Source organism: Neolamprologus brichardi, chromosome 23 (assembly GCF_056152115.1).
Source record: "Neolamprologus brichardi isolate AB-2024 chromosome 23, ASM5615211v1, whole genome shotgun sequence".
NCBI lineage: Eukaryota > Metazoa > Chordata > Actinopteri > Cichliformes > Cichlidae > Neolamprologus > Neolamprologus brichardi.
This window is the reverse complement of record NC_142125.1, coordinates 5,050,950-5,072,799: the sequence shown is the minus strand read 5'-3', so window position 1 is coordinate 5,072,799 and position 21,850 is coordinate 5,050,950. Positions and strand designations below refer to the sequence as shown.

The window sequence follows — 21,850 nt, the reverse complement described above, 5'->3', positions numbered from 1 at the left end:
TCGTTTGATGTGGTTTGGCCCCTGTCGGCGGCTGGCTCTTTGCACTGGTGTGACAGTCATTGCCGGGTGAGTGACTGTCAATGCCCCGACCGACAAAAGAGGAGAAGACAGGCATTCATGGGGCCTGATAATGGCCAGGCCAGGACAAGGCTGCCATTCTCATACACTTTGATCATGTGGATTCTTTTGCACACCTTTGTAGGGGCTCCCTATTTGTTTAACACATTGAAGACGGCGGTTTTTGAAACTGCTTCACCTGGTTAGGGAAACTTGATGGAGAGATGCGTGTATTGCTAAATGCCTTTGGCATGTGTTTGTGTGTGCTTGTTAACCTCTCCTTGGTGTGCACTCTACATCACTTACATTGTAATAACATGATAGCTTGTGTGTGGAAAGCAGGCTTCTTCATCCAGCTTCTCTATAGAACCTCCATACATGAACCTCTGAATTCATTTTTTAAAATATATATTCTACTCCAAGACCATACATTACAAAAACTGCTCATCCCATATCCATTAATGTCCATTACAGGGAGACTGACCTCAGAAGAATCTTGTGGTCTTATTTAAGGGCCTTTAATGGACTGATGTACTCACACTACTCTTACAGATTTTCCACACTCGTCCATCTTAAGATTGATTGAGATAGTGAAGACGTTAAAATGTCCTGTCGCGTTTCGTGCCACACATTTACATGTTTATCTTTTTGGAATAATTTAAGAGAACCATGGTGTTGGGCCAATCTCCATATCAAGATTTTATTTCCATCCACAAAAAATGTATCTGTTTCATCTGATAGATCAGATTATCTGTCTACAGAGGTTTAATCATTCCTAACAACAACTTGTGAAGAACTGTGAGTCTGCATCTCTCAGAACTTTTGACACCATCTGATATACAATCCAGTTATCATAACATTGCTGACAATAGACAGTAGTCACGAAGCAGGACATGCAAATATCCTCAGTGGACAGCATCCGTACATTTGTCAGCCAGCTACATCTCACAGATAGCGAGCACACCTGTGCTAACTCTAGAACAACAACTCTTGGACGCTCTGAAATGATAAGCAATTACTGCCACTGAGTGACGTGTATGAGACAACTTCCTCAGGTGAGTGTTTTAATATTTGATGCTTTGGAATAAGAGGAAGCAAGGTATTTTATCTGTGAAGATTCTTATCTAAAACAATGATAACAAACACACCAAAGTTTTAAACAAGCACAATGTGAGGCTGCTTAAAAGCACTATTTCAAGGGTAAGTAGCAACAGGGGAAAGAGCGAGACAAGGATTTAGCAGGAAGGCAAAACAATTAATAATAGGGAGCTATTACTGAGGGTTTGTCAGTTCTAGGAAGGGGGTCATATTTCAGACCCTTTTGAAGACTTTGATGGTACAAAACAGGCCTCATTATAGAGATATTATCTCTATTCATACACTTACAGAGCCGCTTGGATCCCTGCTGGGAGAGATTAGGTTCCTCTACTTGGGAACATCCTCCATGGGTGCCGGCTCTCACTGTTTTCAGTTCATGGCACACCCACGCTGCATGGCTCAACTCCGTTAAGGGGGAAACTAATCCAGGATCTTTTTAGCCATTACTCTTTGGATGACATTGCTAGTCTTACGGTTGGTCTTTCTACCATGTTTTTTTGGAGAAAAAAAAAACACCTCAAGCACTATTAGATGGAATACGTTGACGTTTTGTGCAGAGATACATGGTCCCCAGGGGGCACATCCCACTGACTTTCTCAGTCACCTGATATTTCCCCTTTCCAGGCATGGCATTTGTGGTGTTCTCAACCACTACCGGATGGATTGCCATCATATTCTGCTCAGATATTCTTGCCCACACACATTAGTATGAATTGAGATCAATTCTTTAACCTTCCTGCTACTGCCATCTTTAAAATTGTAATTTTTTCCACTGCTTCTTAAATGTCTAATTATTATTATTATGCAGGGTCTGTATTTGGAAATGATAGCATGCTCGTGCAATGATGCTTAGAGCAAAGGTCTAAGAACTACTACTACAGCCTCAAAAAGCCATTAGCACCAGTCCTGCATTTTTTCAAAGCTCCACTTAAATAAAATTAGAAATTATGCAGCACTACATGCTGACTGGATTACAAATTGAAAACATAAACTTGCTTAAATTGAAATTTAATCAATTCTTAGTATCTGTTATAACTGTGAATCACAAATTGCTGTCGTTTCTGACATCAAACATTCACACTATAAAACATCAAGACATCGCATGCTAAGATATTAAAACAAAGAGACACGTTATGCTTGCGTGTGTGCTCTGGCACTGAGCTCAGACTCCAAAAATGTACTTCTAAGACGCCACAAAGCAATCTGCTGCCACATCTGATTTTCACATGACAACTGAGCTTTGTTGTTGACCTCAGGAGGCGCTCCGATTTTTGACAAGTTCTGCTCTACATTGGAATGATTGTATGATTTTAATTACAGGAAATTTCCGAATAGGAAGGACAACTGGGACTTCCTTGGGACTCTTTTTGCCCATTTTGCTGTCCATGGCTTTATGTCTTTGTATTGTTGTGTTTTGGCAGTGACACAAACATGATTATTTGTATTTAATTATTCTTTACTTTAAGTGGGCTTCTCTTCTTGACTAAAATACTTTTTAAAAAGTTGTATCGCACATTCTGGGAGTGTCTGACGTTGTTTTGAGCATCATTAGTGAAATATTGTAAAAGTACATGATGAGGCCAATGAAGAGCTTAGAGTAAATAACATGTGCAGCAACCTGGGAGCTTCCTTTGTCCAAGAATAGTAAGCAGAGGGAATTCAGCAGAGGAGAAAAAAGGGGGCTTTTGTTCATGATGAAGCAAAGACCTTACGTCAATTTCATAACAAAGACCTTCTTCCGACCGGGCAAAGACAGAAGACTTGTGATAGACCTCTTCGGGATGTACCCTGGCAGCTGGGATAGGCTCTAGCCCAATCACGACCCCGAATTGGATAAGCGGACAAAAATAGACGGAGAGATGTTTCTCTTCGTCTGCATGTTCCTCTTACTATTTTAAGTGATGCTGATAAGCTCATTTAAAGCTCCTTTAAATTCTGATAAGCTGAAGAGAAATGGAAGCAACGTTTTTAGATTTATGCTGAAACTAGCCTTTACATGGAGGCTGGCAGGCACCAAGTTCAAGATCACAATGGCATGTGTAGGAATGGTTTGAGCGATCTGGGATTAAAAGCCGAGCGTAATTAGTATGTGACAGAACGCTACAACAAAGGTGGACATCCAGGCAATGATATACCTGCTGCTCGGTCTGTGGCTTTTTGTCAGACTCGGGGACCGCAACATTGTTTTTTGTAGACATTTCCCTCATTACTGGGTTTCAAAAATGTCGGTTTAGATTTTTTTTTTTGCGAACGGGACACTCTCATTACGCATCAAGTGACACCACTGACCAGCCAATCTGTGGCATGCAGTCTGACAACGTTACATTTTAGTACCTGCTCAGATTGCTTTAGAACCTCAACTGACCAGGTCAGTACCAGGTACTATGACCTAATATGAAACCCTGAAAGCTGGGGCAAACTGTGGCCATGCAAAAAGGGCTCAAGTCTCTAGCGGCAGTCAAAAAGCCCACAGAGTGTGAAGTGACTGTCCCACTTGTGAACATGAAGCCCTCGGAAACACCTCCAGCACTGGACAAGTGTGGCCTCAGGTCAGTGTGCTAATTGAAACGAGGACCCAAATAAAGAAAAGGAGATGAGTGGCAAAGCTAATTGGTAATTTTTTTCATCTTGTGTTTTACGCTCTTACGCATACTTTTGAATCGCATTAGTTGTTCCTGGCTGCTGGCTCTATGTCATATTCACCATAAAGATAAAAGAAAAGAAGAAAGGAAGTGAATCTTTTTAACCAAAATGACAAAATTTTCCATAAATTTCAAAACTATTTTGTTAGTTTTCTTTATATTGTTAAAAATTGCAACAAAATAACGCATTGACTGTGCTCGTTTACCTTGATCTAATCAGGCTTATTACACAGCCTCTAAAAAAAGACAAGTGTGTGAACTCACAAAAAAAGGTGTTCTTCGTTTCCATCCTGCTCTGCCAAATTAAATGGTAAAGATCAGAGACGCCGTCCATTGAAATATTAACCAAGGTGATCAGAAAGACTCTCAGACTTCATCTGGACTAGGTCTACTAACACTCACAACCTGCTCTGTGTTTCTGACTGCTTGATGATTCAAACCAGCAACCATTAAAAAAAAGGGGGGGAAGCCTCCCTTAATTTGCACCATGTGCAGAGCGAAAGTGTCAAAAAAAGGTTTAACTGGACAGCGATCGAGCTGTGTTACAAAATGTCTCACCGTTCACATCTTGAAAGACAGTTTGAACCCTTCCAGGTGTCTGTAACCACAAAAAGCAGAAAAAATGCTCAAGTTTAAAGGCAAACTACCTTTTTCTCACAGAGCAAAGTTTTCTGTAAGAGATTAAAATGAGCATGGTGTTTGATGTAAGGCTTCTCATTTGTTTGAAATGGTTATGAATGAGTGCAGTGGCCCCATCCCCCCACCCTTCTCCTGGCCCTGCCCAGGATAAAATGCAGGACAACTGAGCCGCTGCCTTCACAGAAGAGAGGACTGACTGACTGCACACAGCCGAGCGTGGCTTCGCTTGCCTCACTGCTTCGCTGCCCTGTGCTCGCAGACTCTGACACACACAGACACACTCTCGCTGCCTCTCTCTGTCACAAACACCTCCCATACTCACTCCCTCTCTTTCTCACTCACTCTTTCTCTCTCAGTATCACATACACACACGCACACACACACACACACACACACACACACACACTAGAAGTAGTCAACTCTTTCTCTGCCACGGGTCAGCAATTCAGACAGGCAACTTGTTCCTACCCAGCTGGAAACAGCAGAGCATTGCAAGGTGCACGCACACATGCTTAAACTGGCACAGAAACACACTTGTACATTTACACTCACTCATTCAAACACACGTATGTGAATCCTCATAGAGCCCAGGACTTTAATTATGGACCGGTGAAGAAGACTTCAGTCAAAGGAAGAGACGACAAACAAGCAAGGAGCAGCATCAAGGAGGAACTTCAAAAAAACTGGATTTGTTAAATTGCGACACTTTGTTAAAGGAGGAGAGAAAAAGATAAAAAAAAACACAACTGAAGATGACAACTGGAGGAACTCTGGCAAAACTGATTCTGTAGGAAGGAAGGCCCGCTTTCAGCCCAAAGTGGAGACTGGCTGTGACATCCAGAGGATTTGCTGTAAGTGCCGCTTCCCTTCCTTCTCTCCCTCCACAGGGACTTCTCCTGATCATCAGCATGCCTACAGCTTGCACAAGGTGCACCTTGGGAGTCTGACCCACCATGTGCAGATGGACGGCGTCCGCAGTTCATTTCTGTCCTGAAGCTGCCCTCAGCACCACCGCTACAACTGCAGCCTCTGCTGGTCCACATTTCCCCCTGCCTAGTGCAGCCTCACTCTGCCTGGCATGCTTCACCGTGCTCTTGGTCACCGCTGGTACTGTCACGGGGGCCTGTCCTCCTCAAGTAGGGCATGAACCCCTTCAGGTGCTCGCGAGCGGAATCAACTGTTCATGGACACTGGAAAGGCACACGCGCAGTTATAATCACTTAGAGGGTGACGTCCGACTTCGGCGACTTTACTCTGCCAACAAGTTCTTCCTCTGCATTGACAAAACCGGCAAGGTGGACGGCACTCGACGTAAAAACTACGCTGACAGTAAGTAAAGTGAGAAAAAGTTGCATATCGGAAATTTGCGTCAGAGGGAGGATGCCCTGTGACGTTTTCAGATTTATTTTTATGGCTGAACTTTCTTATCTGTTCACTTTTACAGCTGTTTATGGGGATATCCCTTAGTCATATCACTGCTGAGCAATTTGTGTCGCGTTGTTTAGAGCAGAGCGGAAGCGTTGCTAGGTAGGAAGGGAATAACCTAGAGATGGTTTAGACCCCGAGTGGGACAGCAGGCACTGAGGAAAGACAAAGTGGTCTTGGAGAAAAAAAAGTTTCCCTTTCACTGGGAATTAACCTGTCAAAACTGTGGTGAAAGTGCATCAGTCATACTGAAACACATTTTTCCAACACAGACCAATTTGTAATCTTCACAGTTCATCTGCTCGGTTGGTAAATGGTAAATGGACTGGTTCTTATATAGCGCTTTTCTACTCTATCTGAGCCCTCAAAGCGCTTTATTGTGATTTTATATGACTTTCTGTGGGTGTGCATGCAAGTAGGAATTTCATGTAAAGTTCTCTAGCAGTGTGGCTTTGCCCGGAAACCCACATTATGTCTGACGAGTTAAACCAGATAAAACTGCAGTATGTCAAATGGACGGGCATATTCAGACAGATCTGCGTCGTTCAGTTTGTAATCTGTCAGACAATCTATGCTCTGTGGACACTTGAGAAAACCTTGTTCATGCAGTGATGGTTTCTTAACTACTGATGAACTGATTCTGGTCATGATCTGACCTTCCTCTCCATTAGTCACTGGCTGACTGACTTATTGGACAGCTCTTAGAGACATTTTTGCCTTTGACTGTAATATTTATGTGTTTGGTTCTTAATGCCTTTTTATACAAGGGGGTGAGTCAGAGTTTTTCCATGCAGCTACTGGGGGAGAACAGCTGCTGCGTCCAGCTAACAAGCCAGTCAGTCTGTTGCCACCATTTCAGTGATCTCCAAGCGGCAGACTGGATGACATTTGTTAACCTGTCGGGATTAGTCACCTGGCAGAACCTTTAAAAGCCACACACACTGGTATAAATTCAAATTGAGATGAATTATTACTGTGTTAAATTTGGACCCGTGGGCATATCCAAGTTGGGACATTATTCTTTCACATTAGTGGTAATAAATGTCAGCTACCATAACAAAATACTACTCCCAAACTTTGCTTGTATTTGACAGTTTGACAGAAGTCATGCCGAAGGACCGAAAGACATTTGGCAAAAAGAAGAAATTGACATTTAAAATGTCTTAAAACAGCAAAATTGATTGTGAAATGTATGCTTTTTTTTAAAACTTTTTGCCAATTGGGTCGTTTACTCTTAGGAGGCTGTAGTAGCCATTAATGAAAAAGTACAGTCCCCTTAGATGTAATGTCCTCATACACTTTAGCCATCATCCTCTCATTTCCTTTGGTGGAAAGAACGGTTCTTTCGGCACTCACACAGAATGAGGGTGTGTTCTGCACCCTGAGCTGAGCACCGTGCCAAACCAGCGGTCATGTAGGCTTTGCCTTAGATTTAACAAAATGAACCTTGTGGTCAGCCTGTGGTTGCAACTCACACTGGGACAGATCTGGTTTAAGACCATTTTGAGATCTCCTTTTCGGTTTAAGAGCACTGTTACTCTTGCGGAGACCTTGAAATTAAACTGTAAGTGTCCTGAGCAAGAGAATTTCACTATGCTATAGACTGGAGGCAGAACAAGTAGAAAGTTATACATGGTAAATGACGTAAATCAGGTACTAGACATGAAAGACAATGCATTAGTAATCTTTTTTTGAAGATTTCTAATAAATTGAGATATATTTTTTCCATCTGATTTAAAAATAGTGTAATGTATATGATGAAGCTTGTGGGAATCTACTTGCAAAAACACATAGATCCTTACAGAGACCACTACCGAGAGACCCACTACTAATTCTGCCTTTAATATACTTGTGTAACCTATAGCGTTTCCCAGTGCTAGTCTTAGCCCCATCCTCCACCTGCTCCGCACTCTGTCCTCTGGTTCGCCCTTACACTCTTGTCGACACAGCTCTGCTGCCCGGACAGCTTTGCCTGCTACACCCAAGCACCGTCCCTCACCTCCGCCTCACCAACCTCAGTTTTTCCAGCCCCAGCTCACAACTCTCAGGTGCAAAAACAGTTGGAATTAGTCAACAGACTCTCTGCTAATTGAGGCTGGAAAATATTGTATCAATCCCAGTGGAGTAGGGGCATGGAACAGCTGAGGGAAGGGGCAAGTGGGAGACATGCTGACTTAAAGGGCTCGAGGATTTAAAGGATGAGACAGCTGGACGGGGCTGAAGGGAGATAAAGAATACAAAACACGTATGGGGCAAATAAATCTGTTTTTATTTTACAGTCTTCAGTTTTAATTCATGATGAATGACTTATGAGTGTGACATAAAGAGCCTAAAGTCAATTATTACGTCATTAAAACAGCCTTGTAGTTGAAGGACAGTTTTAATTCTCTTTTTGTACGACTATGTAGAAGCAGACTAAACAGCCTGATTGTATATCAGTTACATTTCCAATGAGCCCCCCCCCCAAAAAAAAAAAAAATTCTTTCATCACACTAAAACAAAAACAGCAGACTCCATCCACAAAATTTCCTCAAGTTTTTTTTTTTTCAGTCAGGGAAGTTGTAAATTATCGGCTATATTTGTTAATCAAACTAGAGACAAATCGAGATAAATTATCTTGATATGATCTGAGTACATCCTGTCGACCTACATGCTCCAATTATAGTTCCACATATAATAAAAAAAGATTCTAAGTGTTACTAAAAATAACTTGTTGAAACAACCACACAAAGAGTCAAAGTGCAGTCCTTTGAGAGACCAGAAGGGAGGGTGACAACATGTTTTTCTTTTGAACTATGGTAAAGCAGAAAATGATCTAGAGGGAAAAACACACCCAAGTGTTTACAAAAGCTTCAGAGGCAGGTACACATCATATCCTGTCATGGGCTACCGATCGTAGCCTGTTAATTAGACTGTCCTGAAGCACAACAGCTGCGCAGACACACCCGGCAACTGCTTTGTGATCAATTACAATCGTTATAGGCGCCTAGTGTAGAAGAGTATTAATACAGCATATGTAATTATTAAAGTCCAGTTTAATTAACAAATGAAGGCTACTTGTAATTGTAATTGTCAATTCTGTGATCTATTTTACAAAATCTTTTTTGCAAAGCCACCCTGTGTATATTTGATCGCATGTTTTCATTTTTTCCTCATATTTTAAATAGATGGACTAAATGTGTGTGGCTACAATCATCAAACACTTGGTCGGCCTCCAGTAGCATCAGCCAGTTCATAAAGTGACACCGCTACAACTGCAGAAAGTCACTGTGGCCAGACTAGCTTAATTTTGCCTGTATAGCCTCTCAGCTCTCGCAGCCGGGGTGTGTTGTATTTACTAAATTTCCCCTGGTGTGCAACATGTTACTGTTTGATGTGAAAGTTTTCCAAGTTCATGGGTGTATTTGACTTGGAGCAAAACCATGGGGTGAAAACCTTCCACCCAACTGAAATATGTTGTGGAAATTATTAAAAGTTTTCATACACAGGGGAAACTGTCGCTCACAAAAGAGAGACTGACTTGAATTTTAAAATCATAAAAGGACAAGACAAGTGTGGCGGACAGTCTTGCAAAGACAATGTATTTGGGTTTTTTTGGTTTTTTTTAAGATGGACAATGTCAAAAAAGGATGTGGAGTAGGAGCAAAAAAATGTAATCTTTATTTTTTAGCTGTAAAACTCAATTTATTGCATTTTACAGAGAAGTAGCCAGTCAGTCATGCACGTCTTGGCACACATATTTTCACATACACAAATTTTAATTGTTTAAGTCTCACTTGTATATAGTCATGTGCTATACTGCTACTCATTTGTGTGACATACTAAAGCCCTAGTTGACTACGCATGCATAGCGCTTTAATGCAATGGCAAAACAAAGCAATTTAGGTTTCAGGCAATTTAAAAATACCAATGTTCATCGACCCACGTTTTACTTTGTTGTCACTAAACAACAGATTTTACAAAATGTCTGTTCTGTGCTGTCTGCCATTTTAAAGGTGGAAAGAGGGTTATTCTACCCTGGCCTTTTTTTTAACCTCACCATGACTCACCATTAATTCTGCTATAGCTCAGACGGGGATGTGTGACTGGATCAACAGCACCAAGGCTGGAGGGGCCAAAGGGGGAAGCACCTGGCTGAAGGAAGTACTTTGGTGTTTTGAATTGGAAGAATACACATGTTAATGAGGCTAGGAGAAGGGCTGGGGCGTGCTCTGCTTAGTATTGAGGTGGAAATTAAAGGCTAGAAGAGTGCTGGAGCGCTTCCCGTTGCTCATTAGGCATTAAGGTTTCCTCTGGGTTGTCTCAACTGAGAAGGGATTCGTGGACATTTTGGATGCCAATAGGAGGGTAAAATCCCACGAATCATGCATTAACCCCCCAGTCTTCACTGTAAAGGCACGGCCACAGCTTGTCTGAGAAAAAAAAAATGAAATCAGTATTTAAATTGTGGTTTTTATTATTAAGAGACAAAAAAAAACCCACATAAAACATCACAAATACACGTTTATGTTTAACAGACATGTTAAAATCCTTCATACAAATTTACAGACTATCACTGTCCTGGGAACATTGGAGGACAAGAGTGTCAGTGTCAGGCTAATTAGCAGAGCATCCCTGGTTTCTGCCACATGGGTTTGATGTCTTGAATGGGCCCTAGAAATGTAGCAATTAGTAGCTAACAACCTTTAGTAGTCTGGCTCCAGCTCCTCTCTGGGGTTTACGGGGTTCATCAGCAGGTTTATAGAGTCTGACTTTGGCACTGACAACCGAGTCCTTTATAACATCGCACAGCTATGGACATCCTGTGGGTGTGAAGGTAACATAAAAGGGAAGACTTCACAGTTCCAGCAACCATAGGCTTGAACCTTGACACCATTGACTGAAGATGTGCTCCTTAAGTCTGTAAAAAGCAGAGAATGACTTGATAGCAAGATAGAAATACATCGATATCCAAATGGTTTTTACCAGAAAAGTATTAAGGTGCATAGTAGACCAAGACTACCTATTCTATAAATATTAATTGGGCCATGGAGGATGAGTAGTTTTTGCATTACTTTTCATCCCCTTCGCACGAGGAGACTTGTTGCTTTCCAAAAGCTACACTATGATTTAGGCGCTTTAAACATCAGTGTAACGAGCAACGCAAATCTGAACATGTTCACAGCCAAGCTCTTTGTTTTTAGAGTGAAAAATATGTGAGCACATTAGTGCTCTTATTACAGTAAGAGCTTTTCGTGGAAGGTGTAAAACATATTAATTAAATCAGCTGGGAACAGACGACTAGCTAGCCTTACTCATGCAGCGCCACATGTTTGAAATCATTCACCAAAGGAAATATTCATGAAGGAGCAGCTGCCACTTACATCTCGAATCGTACACATGCACACACACGTGCACTGACGTAATCAGCCCACTGAGACAGAGGAAAGCGGTCTTGCCTCAACCTTAGATAGACCGAGACATTTTGACCCTTCCAATAAAGCCTCTCACCTCGCCGCTTGAACTGAGCCAGACATCATGTCTTGGACGGCGTTTAACCACTGGCCCAGGAATAAAGAAGCTGAAAGAGAACCCCTGCTGTAGATGGGGGGAAAAGAAACAACTTGGGATCCTTAAATACAGTCATGGCTGACTGGCTACAGCTACAAGAGTTTAAAGGTGTTTGAATTTAACCTAAAATCACTGGAAGAATTGCACTATGAATGTAATGCACCTGTTACCCTTAAAGCACATATGCCTCTCTGTAAAGTTTTATCATAAGAGAGAGCAATAGGAGGCTATAAAACCGGAGGCTATTCTCTGAGGTGACTTTCAGGTGAATCTGGGGCTTCTCTACCATATAAGTTACAAGAAGACGTGGAAGCTCTAGCGCGTGCAGATTTTAATCTCTCTCACAAACATAAACAGATCAACCAAAGCTTGCCTATCAGCCTGTGTGGCTAAATATTGACGTGCTGTTAGGCAATTAAGTCATAACGTGTGTGATTTTGTGTACGACTGCAGAATGAAAATCACACACCTTGCGTCTACTACGGGCTAATCGCAGTTACATCAGTGCTAAAAGTTATTAGAAAGTCAACATTAATAATTCAACATTCTTTATCATGACGTTGTGTCGTGTTTTCTGGGCAATTTAAGATTATGTTAAGAAACTTTATGCCTGACTAAAAGTCTACAGTCAGGCAAAGAACTCTTAGAAATGTAATGCTCATTTAAATAAAATCGAACTGTTAAAACTGGCTTTGGATGGTGAATGTTAAGGGGATTACCAAATTTGGAACCAAATGTAAAAATGCATATAATATATCTTGCAGCTGGATTGGACCTTAAAGGAGAAAAATCTATAAAATCAAAAAGGTTTTACTGCATTTTAACGATATTTGGTTCAAAATAATGCAAAAATATGTAAGATATATTCAAAAAACTGAGGCAAAGAGGTTACCTTAGGGCTATTTTCACCATACTTACAATATACTTACAATACAGCACATATTGAGGTAGTTGTTGTTGTTATTTGGCCCAAATAAATAAAACTGAATTGAACTGAATTAGATTCGACTATCTGGACTGAATAATTGCGTTCGAAGTTTGTTTCCTGAAAGTAGTAGCAGGATAATTAATGCAAATGTGAGCGACTAAAAACAGCAACTCTGGTTCAGTCTGTGCATTCCAACATCCTGAGACCATGCAGAGTCTTGTCTGAACTGCATTACAAACAACCCATACCTGCTTTTTATCTCTGAGGCCATTTCACTAAATGAACATGGGCAGGATGTGAATATCATGTCAGCTCCTTGAATGTGCGTGTACGTTCCCAACGCATGTGCCTGTGTTTATACGTGTGCCACTGCAGGAGCATGAAGTGGACCCTAAGCTGAAAAAGATGTGCGTTTCCGTTCCCTAATGGTTAATATGAACCAGACCTTACCTTGTACTCAGTTCAGACGCATGCATGTTTGTGTGTCTGCATGCACACTGACATGTGCGAGCTTGCGTGCACGTGGGTGTTTTTCTCATCTGAAAGGCCACGTTCCTCATTAGAACACAGAAGGTGGTACAAAGCATTGCAGTGCTATAGCTGAAACAGCATAGTCAACATCATGCATCACGCCGCTTTTCTATAGCTCTTGGATCTTTGCACCATCGTTCTTCTTGCCTTGTTATTTTAGACCTACGTTTAAAAAACAGGGACGAATGGGCTGAATTTTCAGAGCTCAATGTTTTTTATTTTTTTGTTCTGCAGATGTCCAAAGCTGAGCAAAGAGGAAAAATATCCATATGCATGTGAAACTCAATACATATGAATGTCAGTCTGTACATATCGATAAAAGCATACTTTCACTATTCTTTTTTTGACTGCCGGCCTTTCCTACCTGTCACCGTCTCTCTCCAGCTGTATCCATTTCCACCTTTCCTCCCCTGCAACGGATAGGATTGAGGTCAGGGCCCTTTGGCCAGTGGAGCAAGTGACAGCTCTGACAGGTTGCCTGATTTCACTCTTGTGCCTTTTGTCACCTCCTGTATGCCCATCTCATTTTAATAATGTAAATATGGGGCAAGCTCAGGCCACAGAGAATATTCTGTGTCCTGGTGCTCAGTCACTGGAAACTCACTGCACACCTGAATTGCATATGCACATACCTAAAACTGGCAGTACTCTCCAAACTAAATCAGGTTTCTTTATTTTTTAGCCTACTACTGAACAAATACACTGGACTGGAAAACTGCAAAAACTATGTGGGATTTAAATGACAATTATTTAAAAATAACACTGATAATATATAATAGTACTGCCATATACACATGCCAACCAATGATGTATCACTATTCACGTTATCTTGGATTGATTGTTGAGATTAAAAAGGTTTCCCGGTTTTAAACTTTGTAAGTACTGTTATCATTTTATTAGACTTCCTGCAGCAGAGGACAAGACATTTGTTTCTGTCGTTAGTATGTGTTAACACCAAAAACATGCACTGGCCACTGTCCAGCGTTCAGTGGACCTGTTTAATCTCCCTCTTTGCTATTCTTTTAACATCAATGATCAAGTTTCTGGTCCATCCTGAGATGCTATTTTTGAAATTGCTTGATGGAGATTATTACTGTATTCAGTTGCACATTCAGGGTGCACAGTTCTTCTCATGGCCAGATGTGTATAAGTAGCCAAGTGTCCCCCCTTTATGAAGTATTGTGCATTCACAATGAAAAATACTACAAAAAAACTTCAGGATGTTTGTTTGGTTTTTATACTTTAATTAATTTCTAAGCTTCAAATATACAAATATACAGAAAAGGTCTTCTAATTGTATTTATTTCCTAGATTTGGAATTGAAGTTGGGAAATTTGTTGTTACTGACTCCAACCTGGCATAAATATCGAATGCATGCATTTTTTGAATAAGTTTAAGCGATTAAGCTGCATTTATCGTACCTGCCTGCACACACATTTTTAGCTCAGGGTTTTTATTTATTTTGTTAAAGAAACTTTTTCACTCAAATTCAAAGGTTAAATCTAGCAGCTGCTTGGTTGGTTCCACTATCAGTGATCTTTATATATCTTTTTTCGCCAAAGCATCCTAAAGATGAGGGTAGAAACCTGCAAAAACAATGTCTTTCCCTGAGTATGCTTACACCCACTGAATCCAATCTGAACAACCAACCATATAAGACACAGATGCAATTCACCTGCTTAGTGTTATTTATTAAGTAGCACGGTAGATGACCTCAGTCTAACGTGGATCCCGCCATCCCTGCTGCCCTCCTGGGGTTTCTTAAAGTTCAGGAAAATTCAGAAGCCGTGAGTCACAAACCTCTGGCAGATCAGCTCATAACTATCTGTGAAGCCTTTGATAGTCTGCCGTCCGCTTGTTACGGATGTGATGCATGATTTGGAGGCAGTTTGCTCTCCCTGGTCTCCCTCCCTGATTAAAGAGAATGCCTCCTGGTCGGAGATTACAGCCACTTGGTACCACACAGGCACAGACGAACAGGAGTGGTGCACACTGTGGGCTTCGTTAACCTTTTTCACCTCTCCAATCCCTCAGTTTGACTACAGCAGGCCTCCACCCCCACTAACCTAAACCTTCCAGTCGTCCTCTAGTATACCCTCTTCTGGATAGCTTGCCTCCCCATCTGCTCTTATAAATTTAGGGTTTGGTAGGGTCTGATTCGGCATCCTGGGGGTCCCTAATGAACTGATTGAAGTTCCATTACATACAATCAAAGCTTTGCTTGGCCAAGGAAGCTTGTGTTCAGTGATATAACAACCATGGATGACATGCTGACAGAACCTCTAGACACACTAATGACTCGGAAGTGTGTGGTAAAGAAGAGCCCAGTGTTTTATTAAGAGTAGAAGCAATGTTTATGAGGAGTGAAATTGTTCACATGCACACACATACAGCTGCCTCCCCTGACACACGCACAACGTATCCAGATGTGGATGGTGATTTTGGAGTATTGGGTCAGTCTGTCTGGGGATAAATCAGACAGGCTAATCTGTCCTGTGAGGGGATGGAGGGTAATTGGTCACATTTGACCCCCCAACCTTGCGGACTGTGGGAACGCAGGCTTTATCTACCAGCGGTAATTGGCTAATGAAACACTTCCGCAGCTCTTCCACTAGATTGTCATCCACCGGTTGGGATAGGGTGAGGCATATGTGTGCATGTGTATGTGAGTGTGGCCGGCAAAAGAGGCCAAAAGGCATGCATGTGTGGGTGAGAGTGTGTGTCTGTGTGTAGTCTAGAGAAAATGGCAGGATGCGGAACTCCCTTTGGCCATCTCTACAACTTTATCAACAGAATCAGTCTCACGACGCCTGCAGCATACTGATACATTGACAGACCACACATTAATGGTTGTGTGGTTGCCATTACAAGTTAAATTTAGTTTTCAAGTGGAAATAGTTAATGTTATTCAAATTCAATTTCAACTGATGCCAGGTCTTTTTGTAATGCACATACCAATTTGTGTTTGGAGCATTCGGGTTATATCCTTTCTACCACGGTAGATAAGGTGAGTATCAACTAACCCACCGTGGTTCAAGTCATGTAGATTTTGTGTTTTGTAGTCATTTTGTGTGATCATTTATCTGGGCAAACTCATGCCCACATCAATTTAAAGATGGGAAACTCAACAGGGAGAGAGTGAGATGTGGGGGTAGAGGGTACTAAGAAAAAAAGGCTAAAGTTACGGTCGTGAGACAATGTCTCTGAGGTCCCATCAAGTGAGCCATTCATAGATGCAGGTCTACCAGTTTGTGGAGCCAAGGAGACACTCCGATAGAGTGGGGCCCAGGGTGGCCTTGTCTTTTTGTCCCAAGCTGACCCCTGCACTCCTGCTTGGCCTCTACGCCCCTCACCTGGCCTGTCCCAGCGCACTGGTAAGAAGATACCTGTAATTTGCTCTAATGGCCTTTGAAAGACCTGACTAGGCTAATCCCTGGAGTACTTCTCCTAGCACAACCGTATGAAAAGGTGGGGGTAACTGGGCCGAGTGTGAGTCCTGAAAGAGGACCGGTCTCTGGATTGTGTGTGAGAGAATGTCACCCCTTGCGGCCGGGGCTGGGGCAGAGGGAGTGTGGGAGTCAGCTTTCAGCAGATCACCACCATGCGGCTTGTTCACAGGCTTCAAAAACCTGCGCACTGGCTTGCACAGAGGTAGATCGGCTCGGCTTTACACCTCCCTCAGTAGCCAGTGTGACAGGGAGGTAGAGTGGCCTGAAAACCTGCCTGGACACAACAACGTCAGGTTATACACAACTTTGAAAGACTGCACTTCAAATCATTTTTGAATTTTCTCTGTAACCTGCTCTAATGTATGTTGTCGTGGATGAAATCAGCAAAATTAGCAATATACACAAACTGATTCACTTATTGCTGCAGGGCTGTGAAAAGCTAAGAAAAAAGCAATAACAATAATAATAATGATAATAAGAATAATAAGAATAGAAGTTCAATTCAATTCAATTTTATTTATATAGCGCCAAATCGCAACAACAGTCGCCTCAAGGCGCTTTATATTGCACAGTAGATCGTACAATAATAGATACATAGAAAAGCCCAACAATCATATGACCCCCTATGAGCAAGCACTTTGGCGACAGTGGGAAGGAAAAACTCCCTTTTAACAGGAAGAAACCTCCGACAGAACCAGGCTCAGGGAGGTGCGGGGCCATCTGCTGCGACCGGTTGGGGTGAGACAAGGAAGAGAGGATAAAGACATGCTGTGGAAGAGAGACAGAGATTAATAACAAGTGGGATTCAATGCAGAGAAGTCTATTAACACATAGTGAGTGAGAAAGGTGACTGGAAAAGAAAAAACTCAATGCATCATGGGAATCCCCAGCAGCCTACGTCATTTGCAGCATCACTAAGGGAGGATTCAGGGTCACCTGGTCCAGCCCTAACTATATGCTTTAGCAAAAAGGAAAGTTTTAAGCCTAATCTTAAAAGTAGAGATAGTGTCTGTCTCCCGAATCCAAACTGGAAGCTGGTTCCACAGAAGAGGGGCCTGAAAACTGAAGGCTCTCCCTCCCATTCTACTTTTAAATACTCTAGGAACAACAAGTAGGCCTGCAGTGCGAGAGCGAAGAGCTCTAATAGGGTGATATGGTACTACAAGGTCATTAAGATAAGATGGGGCCTGATTATTTAAGACCTTGTATGTGAGGAGCAGGATTTTGAATTCAATTCTGGATTTAACAGGAAGCCAATGAAGGGAAGCCAAAACAGGAGAAATCTGCTCTCTCTTTCTAGTCCCTGTCAGGACTCTTGCTGCAGCATTTTGGATTAGCTGAAGGTTTTTCAGGGAGGTTTTAGGAAATCCTGATAATAATGAATTGCAGTAGTCCAGCCTGGAAGTAATGAATGCATGAACTAGTTTTTCAGCGTCACTCTGAGACAGGATATTTCTAATTTTAGAGATGTTGCGCAAATGGAAGAAAGCAATCTTACATATTTGTTAAATATGTGCGTTGAAGGACATGTCTTGATCAAAAATGACTCCAAGGTAACTCACAGTGTTACTGGAGGCCAAGGTAATGCCATCCAGAGTAAGAATCTGGTTAGATACCATATTTCTAAGATTTTCAGGGCCGAGTACAATAACCTCAGTTTTATCTGAATTAAGAAGCAGAAAGTTAGCGGCCATCCAGGTCTTTATGTCTTTAAGACATTCCTGCAGTTTAACTCATTGGTGTGTGTTGTCTGGCTTCATGGATAGATAGAGCTGGGTGTCATCTGCATAGCAGTGAAAATGTATGCTATGTCTTCTAATGATGCTGCCTAAGGGAAGCATGTATAATGTAAACAGAATTGGTCCTAGCACTGAACCCTGTGGAACTCCATAATTAACCTCAGTGTGTGAAGAGGACTCTCCATTTACATGCACAAATTGGAGTCTATTAGATAGATATGATACAAACCACTGCAGTGCAATACCTGTAATACCTACAGCATGTTCTAATCGCTCTAATAGGATATTATGGTCAACAGTATCGAACGCTGCACTGAGGTCTAGCAGGACAAGCACAGAGATGAGTCCACTGTCAGAGGCCATAAGAAGATCATTTGTAACCTTCACTAAAGCTGTTTCTGTGCTGTGATGAACTCTGAAACCTGACTGAAACTCTTCAAATAAACCATTCCTCTGCAGATGATCTGTTAGCTGTTTGACAACTACTCTTTCAAGGATTTTTGATATGAAAGGAAGGTTGGAGATTGGCCTATAATTAGCTAAGACTGCTGGGTCTAGAGATGCTTTTTAAGTAAAGGTTTAACTAAAGCCAGCTTTAAGGCCTGTGGTACATAGCCGATTATTAGAGATAGGTTGATCATATTTAAGATCGAAGAATTAATTAATGGCAGGACTTCTTTAAGCAGTTTTGTAGGAATGGGATCTAAAAGACACGTTGATGGTTTGGAGGAAGTAATTATTGAAGTTAACTGAGAAAGATCAATTGGAGAAAAAGAGTCTAACTTAACATCAATGGTACTGAAAGTAGCTGTAGATAATGTTACATCTGTGGGATGATTATTGGTAATTTTTTCTCTAATGATTAAAATTTTATTTGTGAAGAAGTTCATGAAGTCATTACTAGTTAACATTAAAGGCATGGTTGGCTCAACAGTGCTGATCCATTTAAACTAACATAATCATCCGGCTGCAACCAGGTTTCTGGAAGGCAAAGTAAATCGATTTGTTGATCAATTATTAAGTCATGTACTAACAGAGACTTGGAGGAGAGAGACCTAATATTTAATAATCCACATTTCACTGTTTTACTCTTTGGTTCAGATGTAGATACTGTATTGTTCTTAGTAGTAGTAGAAAAATCACGGTTGAAAATAAGATCCAGGCACTGAATATGGACTGAAATTGTTTTTAAAAGACAGAATCTTATCAGTCTCATCTTAACCCTCATCTCTCCTGAGAGTTTAATGGAATGTGGGAAAGCAAGTGATACATGGGCAGGGAAGAGCAACCCTCTGCAAGTCTTTTCTCTCCTTTCTTCCTGTTCTTTCTATCCATCGTCCTTTTTCTTTCTTTCGACAGGATGGGCCACATACAAGGGAATGTATTTGGACAGAAAGCACACATGCAAACCAGTTTCGCCGTGTCCTACTTCCCTGAGTTAGTGGCCTTTGTATACAGTTATATTTAAATGACAGCACACATGCATACGTGTGTGCTGAGTAATTAAGAGACTGACAGCATGTTTACATCTGCAGAGGTTCAAGTGTGTAAGAAAAAGGGTGCAAATGTAACCCTGTTTCTTATTTCCTTTGCTGTTATCTTAGTTGTGTATTTTTTTCAATTTGGTTTGATCAAAGCCTTCATGACTTCATCTGACTGAATTCAAAGCTAAACTAAGCAAGAGAAACACTGTTCAGGCTTCCAGACAGTCTGAGCTCATTCAAGGAACAGAATCAGATCTCAGGCCAAGGTTTTCAGCATACTGGATGCGCTTCCTTGACTAACATGTGGTGGATGATATGACTGAGGGTTGGCTAATTCATCTACTCAGTATGTTAGAGGGTTTTTTTTAGGGTTTTTATTTACTTTCTAGCCCCTGTGAGGGGAAAAAAACACTAAAAACTTACAAACTCAGTGTTTGTGTGTCACAGCCTTTCATGTTTACTGTGCGTGCGAATAGCCCAACCCCACTCGGCTTAGCTCAGGGCAGACATATCTTATAGCTGCCGGTAAAAGGATGAAATAAATCATCCCAGCTCTGTAAGAGTTAATAGGTATGATGCATATCCGGAGACCCATTGCAAAGGGGCCAGCAAGGAGGGAGAGGAAGACCTAGCCAGGGAAATAACTAGAATGAAACAGCAAAACCACAAAGGACATTGAAAATCAGGCTGACTATTTAAAGACATTGAGAAAAGGGAAGGTACAGTTTGTAGAAAGGTGTGACAGTGATACTTTCATATACAACACGCACAATATCCATAAATCCTGAAACAGCAGTCTCAGAGAGGCAGCCCCTTTTAAAGAGACTGTAAATTTTATATTGCTGTCCAGAACTGGTTGGTCTATTAAGCCACAGCGGGATTGCATCATTTGTATTTTAAACCTGATCACACTCATTCAAACAAAAATAAATGTCACCATGATGAAACATAGTCAACACTGACTCAACTAAAGGTGTGTATGTATTAATGAAAATGAATATAAAGTTCCACTGGATTAAATGCCCCCAGAAATGAGGTCAGCTGACGTCCTAAATATACAGAATGACCACATTTTCCATCGCTGGGAGTTTCTTCTTGCCTTATGGCATGGCTGTAAGATGACAGCGCTAGGATTGTGAAAGAACGCTTCAAATGGATTGGCCAGCACAGATTCCAGACTTTAATATCTCTGAGAATATGGGATGTGCTGGAGAAGAGGTTAGTGGTCTGACTATCCAGGTCATCATTACATGGATGTTGCATGAGCCTATTGAAATATGCCTAGCATAGCATTTGACTGTGAGGCTTTCTTTTTGGGCATTGTAATAAGAATAAGAATAATAGTACCCATTATAGTAGTTAAAAACATGAGATTATGATGTTACTTAAAGCAGGAGATAGCAATTATTATGGCATATAACTCACAGAACTATGACCAAGAGTGCTACAGGAGTTTCAGACAACACATCAATGACATTACAATGTTAATTACCGCATATTTTTCCTTGGATATCTGTTGATAATGTTTGGATTTCAGGAGTTTTGAACATAAAGCAACTGTGAAATACACACATGAACATTTATCTTTTTCTTTTTGCTCTTTTGTTTCTCCTTGGAGGAATCGTTTATTTAAAGTTTCACTGGATTTCATGCAAATCTGTGTTGTTGCCATTTGGTGGCACAAAATACACTGAATCAAAGTTGTGTGATGGGCAGATGATGAATAATTAAACCTCATAAACTCACATGAAGCTGATGAAAGCTTTGTAAGCTCTTTATTTAAATGTAAATATTGTTAGTAATTCACTTCACATCATATTAAAGCATTGTTTATAGCCACTTTAACATTATTTTTACCAGTGTTGGTCAAGTTACTTGAAAAAAGTAATCAGTTACTAATTACTAATTACTTCCCCAAAAAAGTAATCCCGTTACTTTACTGATTACTTATTTTCAAAAGTAATTAATTACTTAGTTACTTTTTAAAAACACGATTTACAACCTGAATAGGTGATAAAACAATAGATCTTTCAGCTCAATTCTACTTTTTCTGCATAATCCATCATACAAAATGTAATCAAATGGAAAAGTCTCTTTTTAAAACTTGTTTTATTAGTTTTATTATTAGTTTTAATTGTTTAACTTTATGCATCAAGCAACATTGTCTGACTGGAAGAAATTTGTTTAATATTTAACCCTATTTTCTGCACATTCCAGCACATTTTTTTTTGTGTGTGTTTACACTCACTCTTTCAAATAGATGCAAGTAAAACACAGCAGAAAATAAATAAAGTCAAAGACTAGCGGT

General features: G+C 41.0%; 1 protein-coding gene across 1 annotated transcript in view; it reads left to right on the top strand.

Annotated features, from left to right (window-relative positions):
* The first annotated feature begins 4,633 nt into the window (after positions 1-4,633).
* The window catches only part of fgf22 (fibroblast growth factor 22), a 29,162-nt gene continuing 11,945 nt past the window's right edge, over positions 4,634-21,850 (top strand). The window contains exon 1 of the mRNA XM_087836575.1: positions 4,634-5,765. Within this exon, the coding sequence (XP_087692701.1) occupies positions 5,390-5,765 (376 nt within the window). The 5' untranslated portion in view covers positions 4,634-5,389. The remainder of the gene's footprint in view (positions 5,766-21,850) is intronic.